General features: G+C 40.2%; 1 protein-coding gene across 4 annotated transcripts in view; it reads left to right on the forward strand.

The window, feature by feature from the left end:
- The first annotated feature begins 202 nt into the window (after positions 1–202).
- Positions 203–20,694, forward strand: part of adam12b (ADAM metallopeptidase domain 12b) — an 82,819-nt gene continuing 62,327 nt past the window's right edge. The window contains exons 1-4 of one of the 4 annotated variants that reach the window (XM_044214776.1): positions 203–351; positions 804–1,173; positions 14,496–14,617; positions 16,844–16,917. In XM_044214776.1, coding sequence (XP_044070711.1) covers positions 1,059–1,173; positions 14,496–14,617; positions 16,844–16,917 — 311 coding nt within the window. In that variant the 5' untranslated portion in view covers positions 203–351; positions 804–1,058. Of the gene's footprint in view, positions 352–705; positions 1,174–14,495; positions 14,618–16,843; positions 16,918–20,694 lie in introns of those variants that run through there. The other 3 variants (XM_044214777.1, XR_006379933.1, XM_044214779.1) reach the window with 3 other exon arrangements.

Here is a 20,694-nt window from a genome sequence, read left to right on the forward strand (position 1 = left end):
TATATTTGTAAAATATATTTATTTAAATATTTATTATAGTTCTTAATGTATTTATTATACATTTGCATACATTTTAGGTTGTTTATTTTCCCTTTGCTGCTTTTAGTAGCTATAATTTTTCCTGTACACCTTGTGGTGTTGTTTGTCATGTAAAGTTATTGTTCTTTCAATAAAGTTGTTTTAAAAAGTTTAGCTAGCTACTTAACAACTAGCCAGCTAACTTACACACACAAACACATAGGATACAAAAAAACGATTATAAAGTAGCTAGCGTTCCCTTCGCAAACTTCAGAGGAAAAGTCAACACATTATTTTTTACCTGTTATCCAGCAGTGGGTTTCATCTTTAAAGGTATTTTTGTTATCCACTAGCTGACTATGCTCTATTTTCTCTACGTATGTTAAGTACGCTGCGCTAGCTGTGACAGGTTGGCAGATAAATAATACATCCTTAATGCTTCTTAGTGTGCATTTAGACTTGGGCTGTTCGATATGAAATAGCTATTCTGTCTCCCTAACACGCATTAAGTTGGTAAATGGGTAAGGTGGATCCCAAGATTGGATTTGACAATTAATTGGGTTGGCATCTGTCCGGCTTTAGGACCCAGCGGAGTCTGAAGCGCACATGGCAAAGTGTGGCTGCTCCGGTACTAGAGGGGATGGCAAGTCCGCTTAACTAACGTTACCCTCTAACATCCTCTCATTCTGTCCTTTCTACCGCTCCTTGCCATACCCCTATCACACGAGCAACACATCCACACAAAAACATTTAACTAACACATGTGTTTGTATTTTTTTTCCCAGACTGTTGTCCGCCAAACGTCTGGTGTAGGAAGGAAAAGTTTTTGACAGCTTCTTTCTTGAAATGACAGTCTGCCGCATCTCATTGGAGTCTTGGTGGTGATTCTCCCCCTTCACCGTCTTTCTCCACTAACGTTACACCACTGTGAGCTGCGTCTCCATCCTGTCACCTCTGTGAAGTGTCAGGTCGTGCTGCATTAATAACGCAGTCTGACCGGAGTGCTTTCCCCCGGCTTCACCCCACCGAGCCCGGGCATCATGAGAACCTGGAGGCGGCGGAAGAACTTTGCTTTTCTGATCTTCGCTCTCCGCGTCTGGTGCCTGTCCACGGCAACAGACAATGCTGACAACACGGTTTACAATATACAGGAGGGTGAGTAGGCAACATAACTGTTAACATTTCTGTCATTAGTCAATAGGCTCATTTTCATGAAGTGCAGCAGATGTTGAGCCCCAGTCTGGTTAACTGAACATGATTTTTTAGTGTTTGGACTGTATTTCAATTCATCAGTATACATACTGTGTGAGTAGCTATGTGTTTATACTAGGGTTACCTTGTTGTAGTTTACAGAAATTCCAGTATGTTAAATGACTAATGTACTTGATGGGAAATGCAGAGGGGAAAAGGGTTTGTTTATTTAGAGCCATCTTTCTGCTCAGATGGAACAATAAAGGGAAGTGCCGGGATGGACAGATGAGTTTTACAGCCAGGAGGATACAGCTTCATCTTTAGGTTGTAAACATAAACCAAACAGGATGTTATTATTATTCAGCAGCTAAACTTAATCTGCTGAATGGTATTGTATGTATGGGACAGAGCACATGCCAGGATACAAATGGTTTGTGCATTAGTGTGTGCGTGTGTGTGGCTGTGCACATAGTACCAAGACAAAATGGCAAGGATAAAAACATAAAAAAAGCATCCACATAGATCCACCCCTCTTCTGTATTTTATGTCAAACAGGTTTCTGTGGTTTCTCTGGTTTCTGTGGTTCTAACAAGTCAGGATCCAGCATGTTCCTCTTATAAGTAAAGGTTAAAAAAACAACTCTAAATAACTTGTTAAGTGTATTGCTTTAAACAACATTGCATGTCATCATCACAATTAAAGTGGGGTACCATATGTGCACAATACTCACAAGTCCTGAGAAGATAAAATATGTCCACATTATGGCAGAAATAGAAGCTTGGATTATGTCTTAATAATTGAAATGCATTACATCCAACACTTTTTCTTAAAAAATGTACATACTGCTCATTGTTACTGATTTTGTGCTAACAAGCATGAAGCCTGAAGGTGCATCATTAGCAGTAGGCTGCCACTCAAATTTTAGCGAAGCCTCCCTGAAAATTACCCATGTGGCAGAGAAATAGAAAGATGCAGTTCAGGAGATGTTTACCACACACATCATCTCAATGTGAGGTCATTAGAGCTCTCACTCAGAGGGTTAGCTGATATATGAATGCAGGGAGTAAAAATAGTTTTAAAGGCTAATGTGAGTATTGTAATAGGGCAGTACGTACATCCTCTTTGATGTCAGCAGGATATTGACTTCAGCTTCTCTCTGAAATGTTTGTCATGGCCTCCCTCCACCTTGATGGAGACCACACTAAAATGCTGTACTTTGTGAGCCAGAATGAAGCTAGAGAGGTTTTCCTTGAGGCAGACAGTTCTCCTAAAACATAGTTGGATCGGTTTATCTAATTGGAAATAGATATAGAAAAAAACAAGCATTTTTTACTTTTTTTTGTTTAATGATGGCAAGGTGGGGATAACAGGAGCTGTAGATAGAAAAAGTAGTCCCACGAATATTCAGTTGAATTGCATTTATTGTCTACTTACACGCTAAATTGATTTCTTTTAACCAATGACTGATCGTTCCCTAACCTTAACCAAGTAGTGTTTGTGCCTAAACCTAACCAAACTTTAACCATAGCGATGCAAGATCAGAAAACAGTAAAATTTTTGCAACAGTGATTTGTTACAGTTTTGGAAGGCACTGTCAAATAATTTCTTCGTGCGGATAGGGGCGTCAAATCAGAAAACATTTGCTGTATGTGTTGTTCTGAAACGCGATTACAAATTATGCATTTTATCATTTAATTTGAAGGACTTGTTGCCTAATCTTTAATTAATAAATTAAGTAGAAGTATAGGTGAAAGATACATTTACATATGAATAGAACAGAATATCAGGTATTCATCAGCAGGGAAAATTTGATGTCTGTGAGTAGTAGGCAGCTCAGGATGTATGTTAAGTGTAAAGTGGTTGGTAGGTATCCATTTAGCCAAAATGGCTTGGCTCAACAGTGGCCTAAATCCGGCACAGCTGGCTGACATTATTTGACACTTGCCCAAAGCTAGCCTGAGTGCTGCTAACTGAAACAGATTCTCAGCCTTAATCTGCCCAAGTCTGCACCCCCAAAAGTTTAGCCAAATCTGGCAGCCATAAATGAACCAGAGCCGACTGACATTCAGTCCTCCCGTGCCAAAACACTTTTGAGTGTGCCAACACTCAGCTGCATTCGGCTACCTAGATAGAGTTTCAAACCTGTGTTGTGTTAGCAGTTACTGAAGTAAGTGATGATGCGTCAGATAATAAGGACTTTCTCTGGAGGGATTTTGAAGGTATCAATGTTGAGTATATCCTAGCCTTGAAGCCAGTAATATTGCACTTCTGAGTATTTTTACAAGAAAAATTCAACAAGTGAAAGCACTGTTAACAGTAGTTTTCAATGAAGAAATCCAAAAGAAATCCTCATCATAGATTATTAAACACGCTGCCCCCCAAAAAGCATAGAGTCAGTTGTTGAGTACCACAGAAAAAAATGATTTATGCCACAGTAGCATTCAAAAGGCCGGTTTGTCCCTGACACCTGTTATTTTAACATCAGAAACAAGACTTGAAATGATCAAAAGGTTGACTGTTAGCTCTTTGAGTGAATCTCAGAATAGTAACACATTTCTTGTTCAAAACTGGATTAAAAGAACCGTCTCTGTATAAATGTTGGTGTAATTCAATTTTGGAACAGTCTGAAAGAACCTACAAAGTTAAAGTCAGGTGGTCAGTAGTTGAATTGGCTGTCTGCTCATTAGCTTTCAAAAAAGCTAAAAGCAAAAATAAAAGTCCCATAAGGGCAAGAATCAAGCAGGCTGTGTTTACAAATCTTTGATGAATCGCTGTCTCTCTGTCTGTCTGTCTGTCTGTCTGTCTCTCTCTGTTTGTCTTTATCTCTCCTCTGCATATCAACTGGTTTTCTGAGGTCTGATCTTTTTTTACGGGCAGAGGAAACTCAATAAATAATAATTAGAGACAGAACCAAATGACCTGGATTAGATTTGAGGATATTATCTGGTCAAAGCGCAGCATCAGACAGAATTAATTAGAAAGATTAGAATGTCTGTGTTGTCTAAACAAACTGGAGGAGAGGAGAATAAAACCTTCCCTCAGTGCCGTGAAACACATAAATTCACTCCCACTCCATTTGGTCTCTCAGGTGCATAGCCCACCTTTCAGCACAGTATCCTGGGATATAACACACACCTATCTTCCAGTCTGTGGGGGAACACTGACGTATTGCTGCCATCTGCGTTAAAACAACCTCTTTCTGCTGAAGCCATTTAGGAAACAAACTCACTGTGGTCTGTCTTTCAAACCTTCGGGGTGGCTGTGTCATGGTTTGAGTGTTTATGTATAGTATTTCCTGTTTTATTTTGAAATGCTCTTTTCCCCTCATGTGTCTGGTAGTTAGTTATACTTCCTGTCTTTGTTTGCTTTTTCCACCAGTGTTTATTGTTTGCGCCGCCCTGATTAGTTTCACCTGTGTCTTGTTAGCACCCTTCACCTGAGTGTATTTAGTCTGTGCTTCATTTGTCTCTTTGTCATATCATCTTTGCCGTTTGTCATATGTCCTGGCCTTGATTATCTGTGTGTTCTGTTGGACTTATCTTCCCTTGGACCTTGCATGCTACCTGTTGGACTTGTTTGCCTTGGTTGAACTACTTCCCTGCTTTTGACCACTGCCTATCTGAGAACTGTGTAAGCCTTTTTGTTTCATTAAATCATTGAACTGTACCTGCTCTGCCTCAGTGTCTGCGTTTGGGTCCAATCCAATGTTTCTCCTGCTACCCTGCTTGACATGTATCACAACAGGCTGTCTCTTGACATTTTGAGGACAGGCTGGCATTGATTTGTCCGCCACGAGGTAACGACAGACAGTTCGAAATGTCTCCCTTTGTTAAGCATCATTGGTCATTATAGCCATCAATGTAATTTTAGCTTCTTCATGCTCACCACATGCCTCTCTGCCCAAGGATGACGGGATCACAGATATAAGCAGATGTTATGAGACAGCAACATAACACACAAACCTGCGGCGTGCACACCGCCAGAGATGCTCATGCTGTGTGATAATCTGAGAAACTAACATGGAATAACGCTCTGAGCAAATCCAGATGTCATGAGTGAGAAAAGGAAGCTGTATCGTGAAACTGTGAGAAATCTGGGTGTTAGGACAACAACAGCAGACTGCCACCTGACAGACAACAGTCCATCATGGGTGTTATAGATGAGGATGGGTGCGTTTCCCCTCGATCTGCATCAGCCTTCAGAGAACCAAAAGTGACAGAGTTCTACCTCTCTCATCCATTTACTGCAGTGATTGAATGTGTCATACTTCCTGTAAAGCTCATATTTTTGTGGGCTAGACAATTTTCTCTGAAATTCTGTGGAGCAAAGAAATGAATAGATGTAGAGTAGGAAGGGAACACGGAGTCACTGCTGTCACAAAATATCTGTCAACAGCAAGCTGTTGATATTCATGCTGGAATGCAGAATGAAGGCAGATATTGAATTTGCGAGGGGTGCACAGATGCAATTGTCAGTTCTCACATTTAAAATAATGGAGAGGCTAGAGGTATAGCAGAAGAAATAGGTAGTATTTTGGCTCACACAAAAGAGCTGGTGAACATGGTGAACATATGAATTCTTTAGAACAGTGGTTGCTTGTTTGTTTCTTTTTCTTTGACAGAGCACCCTTCTCAAGAAATATTAGGTTTCCCTTAGATGACAGTAAGGACAGAACAAGACAGTGGACTGATGCAACAATATCATTCGCAGTTGCACAGCAGGCTGAACGACCAGGTCGCCCTACATCAATAATTTCACAACAGAAAGGTCATCACACCTCTGTGTCAGTGTTTTTACTGTGTGACGTTCTTGATTGGAGTCTAGCCATGCTCTTAAACCATCAGCCTTTATATTGTGTAAGCTTTTGATTGAGGGAATAGAAGCTGTTTTGAGAGAGTATTCTATGAAATGAACACCTTTTTGTAAAGAAAGACCAGTGAGGTTGGTTGTGCTTTGCCCGCAGCAATTTGGGTCCTCTTGCTGCGGGGTGTGTGTGAATATGTATGCATGTTGGTGCACATGAATTTCCTCCCTTGCATGTTTTGCAAAATCCTGACAAAAATGTTTTTTGTAGGAATGTATTATGCTATATATTAAATGAATATTATTGAATGAAACAAATATAAATAAAAGACCAAGTATCTACAGCCAAGATAGAGGCTCTGTGAAGCTGTACGTAGGGCACAGTGGTGCTTTGAGCTAAATGCTAATTTGAGCATGCTAACATGTTGACGTTTAGCAGGTATAATGTTTACCATGTTCACCATCTTAGTCCAGTGTGTTAGCAAGCTAACATGTGCTAATTAGCAGTAATCACAAAGTACATGTGAAGGTATTGGGAACATACCTGCCAACACTCCCGTTTTTCCCAGGTTCTCCTGTATTACAAGGCCATCTCCCAGTACCCACCCATTTTGTTGTTTCTCCCGGGAGACTCCTGTAATTTGCATGGCCCTCAAATTTCTGAATAATCGTCATACACGGAGCCATGTTTTTCTGTCAACCTAGTTGCCAGATAGTCTGTAAAACACAATCCACACACTACATACAATTTCAACCTATCTGTCACCGCAACCTGGCAACCCACAACCCGATCCAAAGGGCGTGTACGCAGCTGCTCTCTGTGCGGGCAGACAGGCCATCGTCAGGGCAGGAAGGCACTCTACTTATCAACCCCCACCCCCCTCCGATGCCGAAAAAAACACTTAAATGTTGGCAGGTATGTGGGAATGTTATTAGTTAGTGGCTGCTAGGTGACCCAGCATGTGTGATAAGTTTCTGTTAATCCCCAAATCCGTGAGGCTGAAATCCCCACAGCCCTGAGACATAATGCCCAAATCTGTGCAAGACAAGATGGGAATTGGCTTTTCCACTGTTGCTCCCACAGGATGGGAATGGGACACACAAGCAAATCCCACTGACCCACCCTGAGGAGTCTCCTATTACCATTATTTCAGTGTGACTCGCTGACCTCATAGCTTACTCTATCAGGCCAATAATGGGCTGTTTGGAATGGATCTGGGGGGTCCCACATCCAGGATTAACATCTTCTCAACTTTAGCACTAATTACTCCAGTGTGTCATCACAGGGGGAAGTGAGTGATGAGGGAGTTGAGAGGGAGGGATTGTTGAAATGAGGCAATGATGAAACACTAAAATTCTCAACTCCTGCGAAAGGCTTTGGGACTCTTTGTTTCTCTGAGTGCCTCTCAACCCCTTTTTCTCTCAGCCTGGTCTCTCCCACTGTCAATAAAAAGCTCATAATGTTGTTCCTCATTGGAAGTCAAATTGTTAACCCACCTCTTTACTTGACTCTGCTTTGGACAACTTGGCACATCCAAGAGATCTTTTTATGACGGCCATGTACAAAGACGCTGTGGTAGCGGAGCCAGAGTGCAGGGGTGGAAAAAGTACTCAGTCATCATTTTACTTCACAACAGACATGGAGTGAGGCAAAAACATAATTTCATAATTTTATGTAATCTCTAAATGAATCTACTAAAAATGTAAAAACATTTTTGAAGAGGGCTTTCAGAGTTTATCTTTGAACATTGCAAATGCCTGGAAATTACAGCTCTGGCCAGTGTCTTGTTGAATATACTGTAATTTCCATCTTATTGCTGGAGAACATGAACTAAAATAGTGTAAGATAGCCAGTTCATTATGCTGATTGAAATTATTATATTCATTATGAAGATGAAACGTCAGAGATGAAACGCAGTGATGAAAAATACATATGTACATTTACTCTCTACAGAGAAAAGAAGCCTATACATATGTTACACTGGATGACTTATTTTATCAGTTGAAAGAGTATTTTAAGTTGCTTCTAGCATCAAACATCAGTTCATATGCAGCAAAGAAGCTAGGACTTCAGAGAGCTACAGCTGTACTCCTTTTTTAAACAATGCTGTATACATTTGCATGTCTTTTATTACTCTAAGAACATCATATTGAAGATGAGCTGTGTCCGCTGCAGGGCTTTTTTTACTGTTTATAAAAAAGGATTCATCAGGAGCCTTTTAACAGGAAGAATTGTAAAATGCTGTCTTTGATGTGCTGGAAGGAAGAGTGTTTGTTATGAAAGGAAACCCAGGCTTTATTTTAGTGCTGAGTTTCACACTCTGACAAGACTCACTGTAACAACCTGTAATATGGTAGACTGTCCTAACAATTATGTTGATGTCTTTCTATTTCTTTGAGTGACTCTGACTTCCTGAATTGTCAGGACAACCTCACAGGTAACATTGTCTAATTGATGTTGAAGGAGTAGCTAGTTAAATGCCATTTTTACTTCCAGGAATGACTCTATTAAGATAGGCATGAGCTGTACCGTGTTTCAAAACGGCCTCATTCGCCATTCTCTTTGTTATGGGCTCTTTATTTCCAAGGGCATAATGTAGGTGTAGCATCCGTTGCTGTATTTAGGTCAGTGGTGTTTTCATACAGAATCAGTAATTGAATGTATACAGAAAGCGGCACTAATGTGTTTGTTGAGCTCCTTTTGTTTCACTTTGACCTAAAAGATGAAAAAATGTTTAGCATCTTTAATCCTCAGATTTCTTGTGTAAGAGAATGTAGAACCTGGAGCATCAGAGGCAGAAGTAAGAAAACACCAAAGACACTAAGATCTTCAATGAATCAGAGCACTTAAGCACCAATCTTCTTGAACTTATTTTCCTCTTATTGCTCTCTTTCTCAGATTCGTATCCCATGTGCAACCCCTGTGACTGTGTGTGATGTGTAGAAAAGCCTGATCTTTGCGTCACAAGTATGTTCACTAGTTGTATGAAATGTGCCATTTGGATATTGTTATTGGTGTAGTGTACTGACCAGTAACCCTAACCACAGACCCTTTTGTGAATTTGTAATTGCTGTTAATAGTTAGAAAGCTTGAATCATTCAAATATTTACTTAGTTCAAAAGTGAATTAATGTCAAAGTTTTGAATTAACTTAAAGGAATAGTTTTACATTTTGAGAAAAAACGCTTATTTAAATGGTAAATGGCTGCATTTATATAGTGCTTTTATCCAAAGCGCTTTACGATTTGCCTCTCGTTCACTCACTCGCACTGGTGGCAGCGAACTACCTTGCAAAGTAAGACGGTGTAGTCCCTCATTCGTCCAAACTGACCTAATTGTTTCCATGATGGCCCAGTATGGAAACAATTAAGTCAGTTTCAGGTGAAACTAGGCAGAGTAATCAGCAGATACTCAGGTAGACTCCTTCCTGAGGGCAGGGCTTATGTAACACAGAGTAGCTTAAATTTCTGAGTTCCCGGTCCATTTTTCACAATTGAGAATGACTTCCGGATGGGAGCCGAAACGTCTTGATTCTGAAAACAGTGTCTAGATGACTACAACTGAAACCTTTTCTACGATACCTTGCAAAGTGCTGGCCTGACCATGGTGAGCAGTTTGGGGTTCAGTGCCTTGCCCTAGGACATTTCGACAGGTGGACAGGAGGAGCCGGTGATTGAACCACCAACCCTGTGATTAGTGGACAACTTGCCTCCTCAGCCACACCCACTGCAGCTTATTTGCTTTCTTGCTGACAGTTAGATTAGAACATCAATACCACTCTCATATCTGACCGTTAAATATGAAACTACAGCTAGAAGATGGTTATCTTAGTTTAGCATAAAGACTAGAAGCATGGGGGGAAAGTTAAAAGTGGCTTTGTCTGAAGGTAACAAAATCCACCTACCAGCACCTCTAAAGCTCACAAATGTACATGTTATATCTAGTTTGCTTAACCCAGAAAAACATAAATGTAAAAACGACAACTTCATATTTAACAGACAGAGAAAAGAGTGGTATCATTCTTCTCTTCTAGCTCTAAGCAAGAAAGTGAATAAGCATATTTCCCAAAATGATAAACTATTCCATTCGTACTTTTGTAAATGTAAAACCTTGCTGTAAATATACAAGGGTGGATAAAAATGCTGGCACATCATATGTTAAACAATCAATAGCCCTTCAATAAACAATACTTTGTGAGGCTTATAATTTGTAATGGGTTTTTTTTTTGTTGTTGATTTGAATCTGTGATAGTTAAATCAACACCTCTCTTGAAACCTCTCTCAACAGAAATTTCATTAGAAGCTTCACAAAGGTAGAACACATTGCAGAACTATTACATTCTATTGTATTCTAATGCTCCTATTTTTTATTTTATTTTATGTATTTGTGAACATGTCAATGAATGGAAAAAAGCATAAAAGAAAGAACAAACCTGTCCACGCTGATAATAACACCTATCTCACGTCCATGCAGTGGTTTCAGCTTGGCTCAATACGTTGCCACTTTATGGTCAATATATATGATCAATACAGTAGGCACTCCCAGAAATGGTTTTGGGTTAGAGCCAGATTTCCATCGAATCCAATTGCAACAGTTGAACTCACCTCTGCTGTGTGCTGCTTGTCAGTGTTTTGGCACAAAACCTTTTTTTAAAGACATTTGTCCTTGTGCGTAATCGTGGTACCTTCATCTTTCTTTTCTTAACTAAAAGAGGCTCCTCCGGTGAGTCACTGTTGGCCGAGATTCACCTTTTGAGGGCATTCACACACGCATCACAGGGTTTTGACTGGAAGCTTGGAGGGCTGGTTTTGCAGGTGCAGTGCAGATATTGAACATTAAATCTTCCATTATCAAATCCATAATCAGAGTTCTTATCCTCTGATCTGCTGTTATTAAAGGTCTGTTCTCCGAGTTGAGAAATAACTGAAAAGTCATGTCCCTGGTGCCCCATTGTGTTTCCTCACTTTTATATTTAACCTCAGATGAAAGCTGTTGAGACCAGGCCAGTGTGGTTAAGAGGAGCTAAGACAGAGGCTATCGGGCAGTTTGCAACGTAGAAGGTCTAATTTTGACTGTTGAATTGAAGTATTTCACAATTTTGTTGTAGGGTTCAGAAAGCATCAACACTACTGAACAGCCTCGACCATTTCTCCTGTTGTCTCCTGTATCTCTGCACTCTTCAGTTTAGAAGTCCATTATCGGAAGTGTCAGCAGCAAAGATCATATACTTTAGGTAATAATGAAGAATACGGTACAGTAGGGCAACTATGACATGTTCACATCAGAGCTGAAATGATAAGCTTATTAATCTAAGTTGACAGAGAATTAATCAACATAATTTTTGATAATAGAATAGTCATTTAGTCTTTTTTAAGCAAAAATGCCAAAACATTCAGTGGTTCTGGCCTCTCAAATGAGAATATTTTCTGGTTTTCTACAATAGTAAACTCAATACATTTGGGTTTTGGACCATTGGTAGTACTAAACAAGCTTTTTGACTATGTCAGCTAGCTTGGATATTTTTCACTATTTTCTTATGATTTCATAAGCCAAATGAGTCATTGATTAATCGATTGAGGAGATACAGTATTAGCTGTGAATAAAAAGCAGTGTATTCTGTTTCTATTATAGACTAAAGGGAACGCAGATAATGCTGCACATATGCATTTTACAACATATTATTTATGCATGTAGTTGCCTCACTTTAATCACCCCCACAGTATATACACCCTTCTCCTTAAAAATGATAAATATACAAATAAATGTGAAAGTAATCTGGAAAAGTCTCTGATGCAGCAGGTAACATACTAAGTGTATATAATGAGGTTTATTTTTGTCCAGAGTCCAGTAGCGCCCTCCGTTTAACTGAAGTAATTGCAGCTCATTTTGTTTGTTTGTATTGCTGGCTGTGTCACTACCCTGCTGAGTAAAGTGGGCATCAGCCCCTGTTTCAATTCACATTACCTACCAGTTAATTAGTAAAACACCCATGCTCGGGCTGGAACGGCAGAGAAGAATCAACCCTGTTAGATCATCAAAATGGAGATAGCTTTAAAAGAGATCTGGCTTTTGAGGCTATTTAAAGAGAGAGTGGGGGAAAGATGTTTTTGGCTGCCAAACAGACTTGTGTTTTTTAGATGTATGACCCGCAGCTGATTTTCCCTTGTGTCCAATGTGGGGATACAACTGTGGTTGGCTTAGCAATCAAGATACTCTCCAGAAAACATATGGGATTAACCCAGTTTTAGTTTGAATTTCAAAGGTTCCCAAAGAGGATAAAGCCCATGAGAATGATCATGAATGTCATATTTCTTTGCTGTTTGAAGGGAATGCTTCTTTTTGGGGAGCAATGACGGATGTTGCATATAAACTTTAATCTTTATCCAGCTTGTACTCAGGCGTGGTACACACAAAAACCATGACAAACTCACATACAGCATGCAGCTTCCTTGCACACACAATACACATACACATTAATTCACACATTAAAGAGGTCAGTATGCTTCAAGCAAAGTGCTTGTCAGACCATTGAACAGTGTTTGAAACCCCCGAATTGGGGGGGCCACAACATATATTGTAATGTTCAGAAAATAAACGATCTAACAACCATGCCCACTTCACGCTGCAAGTGTGCAGAAGTGAGAAAGTAGGTAGAATTTGAACTTCTCTCTCTTCGAGCGTGACCAACCAGAACAATTATAAACACTTTTGCCCTAAGATGTGGTCTGATGGCATGTTGTACGAACTAGTTTGTTTTGAGCATACCCCTCCTCTAGTTTCCTCTCTGCATTGGTATGGTTTAATTAACACAAACTCATTCAGTTTCTGAGACATCTAAATGAATTGCGAGGGACACCAGCGGAAGCGTTGAAGTCTTTTATTAACAAGACGTCTGCTTGACTTTCCTTTTATAGCTACTTTTTAATGGCACTCTCGCCACAGCCTGTGGTCTCAGTCATGCTGCTCCGTCTGTCTAACGTGGTTTTCATGCACCACTAAAACCAACAAACTACCATCGGCACATGTTCAAATACCCCATTAAATACAGGAGGTCGCTTTTATGCCCTTGTTAGCTTATTATGCACTGGATAAATGGAGAGTCTGGGCCACAGTGAGAGCACATAGCAATTGCCGTCACACACACTCTTTGAAGTTGTAAGTAATGCAGTTATGGTGACGCAGGAGTCATCGCTAAATTTTATCTTCAAAGAAAAGAAATGGTAGACTTTTAAGAGACAGTGCTTGAAAATGAAGACATCTCCAGCTGGGAGGAGAGAGAGAGGAAGAGCAAACAAAATATGTCAGACTGTAGTATTGCTGCTCAGTGTACTACTGAACTCTTGTTGTACCCTGCATGACGCTACACATGCACATGCAGACAAACGCAGATGCTTGACGTTCCTATCTCAAGGGATTGGGGAACATGCCTAAACCTTAGACGTACAGTAAATAGACACAGCATGTTCTCTCAGTCTTCCTTTGGTGATAGCAGGAGTGTGAAACCTCAAACAACCTCTCCCCTCCCCTCTAACACTCCCTCTCTACTAGATCTCCACAGCTCCTCTCTGGGTTTGTAACATTTATTGGGCTTCACAGGAAGCCTGCTGGGCCTGGTACAATACAGACATGCTCAGGAAGGCCGTGGGAGCATTAGGGACAGCCTCAGTTGTCTGTAGGAGGAGAGCTGAGAAAGCAGAGGGAATTGTGACTATGATTCCCACATTCTGCTTGAAGCCACTGATCCGGTTTATTATATTTCATCCTATGCTATATATACATCCCATACTGTTTGCCTCCCAAATGAGCAGTCTGGGCTTATTAGCATAATTGGCTTCTAACTTTGATAATTTCACTTCAGTAAGCGTTTAAAAGAGGAGTAAAATTATATGTTAAAAAGAGAAAGTGGAAAGGAGGAGGAAACAGATAAAAGCAGCAGACTGCAGTGCCAGTTTCTGACCTACTATATAAAGGAAAGGGAAGGAAAGATGAAAAGATAGAAACAAAAATATGAAGTGGAAAGGACAATTTCATCCTGCCAGTTTTTTTTTTTTTTTTTTTTTTTTTTTTACTCCATTCCTGTCTGGAGATATTGTAAAGGCTGAGTCCCTCATAAACCATGTGAGAGCATCTATCTCTGTCTGCTGCTGTGGTCCTATTGCGGAGGCCCTTTGGGGGACAGCACATCTCCTCACAGGAACAAGAGTGAGCTTTTACTAACAGTGCAGTCCACAATCTTTAGTAGTGCTGTGCCATGTGTTTGAGGCTTCCCTGCCTTTGTTGCAGGGTTTTTTCTGTCTGAAACATTATTGTTGCGCTTGAATTTTTGAGGCTATTACAGTGTAGCTTTGACCTATATCGCTGACCCCTTTTGTCTACATGCCAGTTTAACAAAATCTACTGTATAAGCATCTGTGATGTTTGTAATGTGATGTTAAATTTCATCATTCAAGTCTTTAATTTGTTCTCATGGTCTTTTTTTACAGGAAGTAGTCCAGACAAGGCTAAACAGCGAGGGGAAGCGACCAAACCAGAACGCTATGGGACCACCGTACCTCTGCTGCTGAAGGGCAAGGAACGAAGACCTCTCTGCCAGCTCACGGCCGGGGTAAATACTCACAGGGCCACTTAGCAGCACTAGCTTAATGCTAATAAGCTGTCTTCCAAGTGTGCTTCCAAGAGCTCAGCCAAGTACAGATGTCTGGCTTTTTGGTGGACATAACCGCAGTATATGATTCCCTCCCCTGTTGCCTGTTTACCCGCTTGCTTGATTTTCTTCAGTAGAAAGTCCCTTCCTCAGCTCTGTTTATCCTCTGTCGGTTCCCTGTTGTGGTTTCTCTCCTTGCTAGCTCCCTCTCATTTGTTTTAAATATGTCCTCTTTTGTTTGTTTCCCCCGTAGGCGATACACTCTGTAAAATTATTCCCCAAACTCGTCAGCCTTTCAACAGTTTTACAAGTCAGCAGTGCACAAACCTGATGCTGTGGAGAAGATTAGAGAGCGTGAAGCAGCTTTGTAACACGTAATTTCTTTCCTGCATCATATGCTAGATTAAAAGATGCATCCATATATATGTACAGTGTCCTCAGTTCTCTCAAAACCAGTCTGACCCACCTACTACAGTTGGAAAAGACAATCTTTGAAATTCGGCATCCCCCACCACAACTTAAGGAAACTTTTCCAGAGGAGGGAGATGCGTAGGTGTTGAGAACTCCCTGAGCAATCAAACATTTTTCCTGGTGTAGGGAAGTCATCATCTGAGAGTGTTGTTTTTCCCAGCCTTATGCTCCTCTCTCAAAGTCAGTCAGTAGAAGAAGGGCAGTGATGTTAATTACATGAATTGTTTATCACATACTGTAGGCATGAGAAAAAAAATAACTTTTAGCTTTATGGACTTAATTAAGCACCCAGTTGTCAACTACATCATATATATAACCACCAGCTACTGCTGACATTTTTGTTGAGGAGATACAGTGGTTTTTCAGTAGGCTATCTACAAACTGGCCCTTCCCAAATTAAACTGACCGCTAGGGCAGCTGGTGATTGTCTTACTGCACTAAGACTTAAACCTCCCCGGATAACAGATTTATATAGCTGCTCCTTGTGCCAATAGAAGGTTATCAAGTAGTCGTAAAGTATTGCAGAGTCATTACTTACAGTGACATCCACTCTCCACACACACATTTGCAGCCACACTTACACACAAACATAGACACGCTGACTCTCAGACAGAGCTGCAGAGCGACTGGCAAAATATTGGTCTGAAGGCATCGGTCAGCAGACCTAAGAAATGTCTCTGTGAAAGAGGACATAGTACATCTGAAATATCAACTAATGATACATAAATCTATGTCTCTTCCTTACTGTGCACATGTCTGACAATTTCTGTCTTGCTGCTGGCTAGGATACATTAATCCTTTTTAAAATTCTCCATGTCTGTCTTTTTCTTGTATTTTTATGTTCATGTTGTAAGAATGGTCTGGTGACATCATTTGGCCTCAGGCATGAATACACTTTGCTTCTGTCCTCCTGCAAGGGCACTTCTTCACTTAGATAACTATTCTGAAAAGCATCAAGTCATCTTGGAGCTGTTTGGTAGGAAATTGCTGTTTTGAGATTTGATTTGGATTTAAATCTTAAAATGATATTTGACATTGTGAGTGAAATCTCATGCATCACCTTAATTTCCCGGGTTCTTGCAGCCATAAATCAGTGGCATCAAAATACTCACATCACATAGTCATCACAGTTGTTCCTGCACTGAAATACAGTTTTTATGCTAAAGAAAGTAGGATGTTCCATTTGCATTGGCAGTAACTTAAAATAGCTCTGATGTGGTGTAAAACGAGTGAACAATAAACAGTGAGGCTGTCATCAATGAGATATAATTATGCTGGATTACATACATGCATTGTTTCCTGTGAATCCCTCATGCGTAGATAGGCAATTTGAATCCAGTGCGGGAATGGCAGACTCTGCCACTAACAATGAAAACTACTATATATAAAGGTAGTCATTGAATGTGAATACATTGAATAGCTATTGCATAAAAAATGCTGACCATATATAGTATCAAAAATTAGACTATAGGATTATAACTTTAAAGTTATGAAACTAGTCCTATGTACCTACTTTTGTGTCATGCACAGTCTTGGGAAGTGTAGGATGTGGCAACTTTCTTCCTGTTCCTCTAACACTATTGTGCCTTGCCACATCCTGCCTTGTATACAGTCTGTGTGTCAAAGTAAGGTGAAGCTTCACACAAATGCTGATCCACTGACAGGATGGGTGAGATCCGGGCCCCACCTCAACACTCCCATCATTTTGTGTTTCAGAGTTATCCTGCGTCACTCCAGCTGCTGGTACGTGTGGAAGGTGAACAGCTGATCCTGTTGTTGGAGAAAAATGAGTGAGTTTTCCTCTGATTTATTTAATTGTCTTTCCATACTCATTGTGAGCACCAGGACAGAAACTTGATATTTATTATGTTAATCATACACAGAGCCAATAGATAAACCCACACTCCCAGCTATGGCTGGCTGGAGTTATATATGCAAGAGGAGGAGAAGTTGTATGGGTCTGGGCTATGATATAGTATTCAAGGAGGGAAAAATAATATGTCCCCTAGTGATTGGACTCTTTTATGGTTCAGTCTCTCTGAAGGGCTGAGAGATGAAAGCTGATAAAGAATAAGGGAGAAGAGAGCTCTGAGGACATGCTTGTCCTCCTCTCCTTTGCTTTCCCTCTCATCACTCCACTCCCTTCCAGACTGAGGAAAATAACACAGTGAACTGTGAAACGAGGGCTGGGGATCAGTTGGAGTTCATAAATATGTAGATACACACACATACTCATGAACAAACTGTTTCATATAGAGAGGAAAGATTGCTGTAAAGCCAGAAGAAAAATGTGCGTAGAGGCCAGGTTACATGTCGGGGGAAATTTATAATCTCACAAGAATAATGGCATCACTGTCTCAGGTCTTGTTTCTACCAATGTTTCTGATTCAGAGGGAGTGGAGAAATAATATTTTACCTTGCTGCTTTGGGATACAGATATTGACACTGGAATGATGGACTTGGTCCACAACTGGTCGGACCTCCATCACTGATAAATCAAGAACAAACACAAATTTATTTATTTTTTTGATTTTCTGGCTGCTTCCCCTTTTCAAAGTACAGAACCTTTCTGGAAGTTTGAAAATGAAAACCAACAGCTAACAATTCGTCATAACAGCCAACAACTCTGAAATATTGCAAATCTAAAACCACTTTTAGAAAGATTTAAAGAGGCTATTTCAACAAACTGCCTATTATGTGAGCAGATAAAGAAATAACACTTCTCCCCCTGTCTTATTTCCACTCGCCCATAACTCAAGGTGCCCTGCCAACCCTCATTAAGACAATTCAAATTATATGCCAAACAAACAAAAAAATTCCTCTAAATATATTGTCCCTGTCCAGAAATGACACATTTCATAGAAAAACACTGTCCTGACTGACCCTTCCATTCCCCGTTCTCCATGTGATCTCTATTGACCTCAGCATCAGCTGTGAGTCATCCGTCACTAGCCTGAGGCTCGGGAGCGAGCATGCTGCCATTCCCATCCGGCCTGTTCCCTGTCAGCCCAGATGTGTCCTCTGATATCGCTTCACCAGTTCAGCCAACTCAGAACAGGTGGTCTCTGAACTCTACGTCTCGGGTCTATTTTGTCAAGGCTATAACCGCTCAGTCTGGGTCAAAAGGAAAGATGAGGGCACATGAAAGGAAAATGCTAAGGATGCAGGGAGGCCTTGAAGTTTTTCTGAATAATTTACGGTAATATTTTGTATCCGGTAACACTGAGTCCGGCGCCGATATGTATATTTTCCTACATTAAACATATGCACATTGCACACTTGAAGTACATTAAAGTTAGCTGAACCAATCTAATATCACTGAGATATGCTTGATAGTTGAATTGCTCAGCATTAAGAGAAATGGTTCCTTTTTAGGGTTTTTCTTCATCTCCAGCAAGAACAAAATATGGAAGTTAAAAGGCAGTTTTCATAATAACAGCACGTTAAAGGTGTGGTACGGAAATTTCTTTTTTAACCTAAAGCTGCCCTCCTACTTTCACTCGCTGGCACACACTGTCAGTGTGGATATCTTCATATCCTCATAGCAGCGTCTTATTTTTTCATGCCACTCTACAGTTTATGTTTAATGCAGCAAGGCTACGCAGAATAGGTTTGTGTTTTAATAGAGCTCAATAGGGAGCACAACAGTCAGGTTTTACTGATTTTGAGCCATAAAACATTATCTTTGGACAATACTGAATTTGATCATCAGTATGTGATGTTCCCACAGCAACAAAATCTCATCATATATGAAGAAATATATTGAATATTTTAATTAAACCTAAACAGCACATGTTCTACTAACAAGTCATTATTACATTTTGAACAGCCAAGCGATGTTCAGACCCTCAAAACCTTATTCTTTAAGCTTCAACTTAATTCTAGTCCAAATCATCATGAAATTTCTGAGTATAAATTAACATGGAACATGTATGAAATTATTGTCAACGCATCTGCAATTTTCTATTTGATGTAATGGTCCAAAATAGCATCTAATGTTTGAATACTTAAAGGGAAACTAATGTATTTTTCAACCTATTTTCCCATGTTTTTGTGTCTAAGTGACTAATGGGGACAACAAGATTTTAAATTGGTCCAGTATTGAGCGAGAGCGCTGCAGCTGGCAACAGCGAAACAAGCTGCAATGTAATCCTTCCAGTCAATAGCGCACTGTCAATGTACATCCACTAAAAGTGATTGTTTTTGCCACTGACAGGCTCCGATTGTTATTATAAGTGTCAGACAACATTATGGAAAGGACCCTACAGAGACAGACCTTTTTGTTAAAGAGTAAGATCCTTTTTGTTTAACCAGAAACAGCCATTATATCGCTCTCCTTAACACCACCAAACTCCATTGACAAATACAGCAATTTTACCACGCAGATCATCATAAAACACACTTCATTATTCTAACCCTAACCCATTATTCTATTGTTCAAACAATCACCACCTCTGGTTTAGTCAAAATAAACCCTTAATTCACGAGTTAGATGTAAAAATATTCTGGTTTTACACGCTGTTTCTCCCCGCTGCCTCTCTGATGCCCGAACTCCCACTCGTTTCTCTCCCAATATTTTCACATCTAACTCATCTACCTCTGCAATGTAAAATTGTTGTATTTGTCTGGCGTTAAGGAGAGCAATATAATGGCATAATTTCTGGTTAAACAAAAAGGATCTTACTCTTTCACAAAAAGGTCTGTCTCTGTAGGGTCCTTTCCATAATGTTGTCAGACACTTATAATTACAATCTGAGCCTGTCAGTGGCAAAAACAATCACTTTTAGTGGATGTACATTGACAGTGCGCTATTGACCGGAAGGATTACATTGCAGCTCGTTTCGCTGTTGCCAGCTGCAGCGCTGTCGCTCAATACTGGACCAATTTAAAAACTTGTTGTCTCCATTAGTCACTTAGACACAAAAACATGGGAAAATAGGGTCCAGGTTGAAAAATACATTAGTTTCCATTTAACTCAATGTAAGCATAGTATGTCTTCGAAGAAAACAGGTGAGAAACATAGAAGCAACATTGTGTGGAACTTATTTAACTTTAATGCTACTTAAGGAGAAATGTGGTGAAAACATTGGAGGTTAAGACGTAAAAAGATGCAGAATCAAGGGAAAAAGAACAAACAACCAAAGTGTTCTGTGGAAGTGAATAGATCTGAATGCAGAGGGCTCAAGAGCTTAATAAGTGGTGCCTCTTTGTGCTGAGTTATGGCAGGTTTTCTGTGAAGGCTCATCCTTTTTTGCTTGAATCTGCTGAGCCCGTGCAGTTTGCTCATTTGGCACCGCTGCAGAGCACACCTGTTCCAAGGCCAGTGTGAAATGATCTCAGTCCTCACCAATATAAACACGCTACCAGATCCAATTAATAAACTGCTGTTTGTTAGCCGCTTGGCTCTATCCCAGGAAAACTTGGCAACAGTACAGATCTACTGAGGAGAGACATCAGTGGGGGTCCACTGTGTGTGTGTGTGAGTGGAGTGTTTCCATAGATGGCGTACAGCAAGACTGAATGTAGTTCCTGTGTGTGTGTGTGTGTGTGCGCGCGTAAGAGAGTCA

Source organism: Siniperca chuatsi, linkage group LG11 (genome assembly GCF_020085105.1).
Source record: "Siniperca chuatsi isolate FFG_IHB_CAS linkage group LG11, ASM2008510v1, whole genome shotgun sequence".
NCBI classification, from domain to species: domain Eukaryota; kingdom Metazoa; phylum Chordata; class Actinopteri; order Centrarchiformes; family Sinipercidae; genus Siniperca; species Siniperca chuatsi.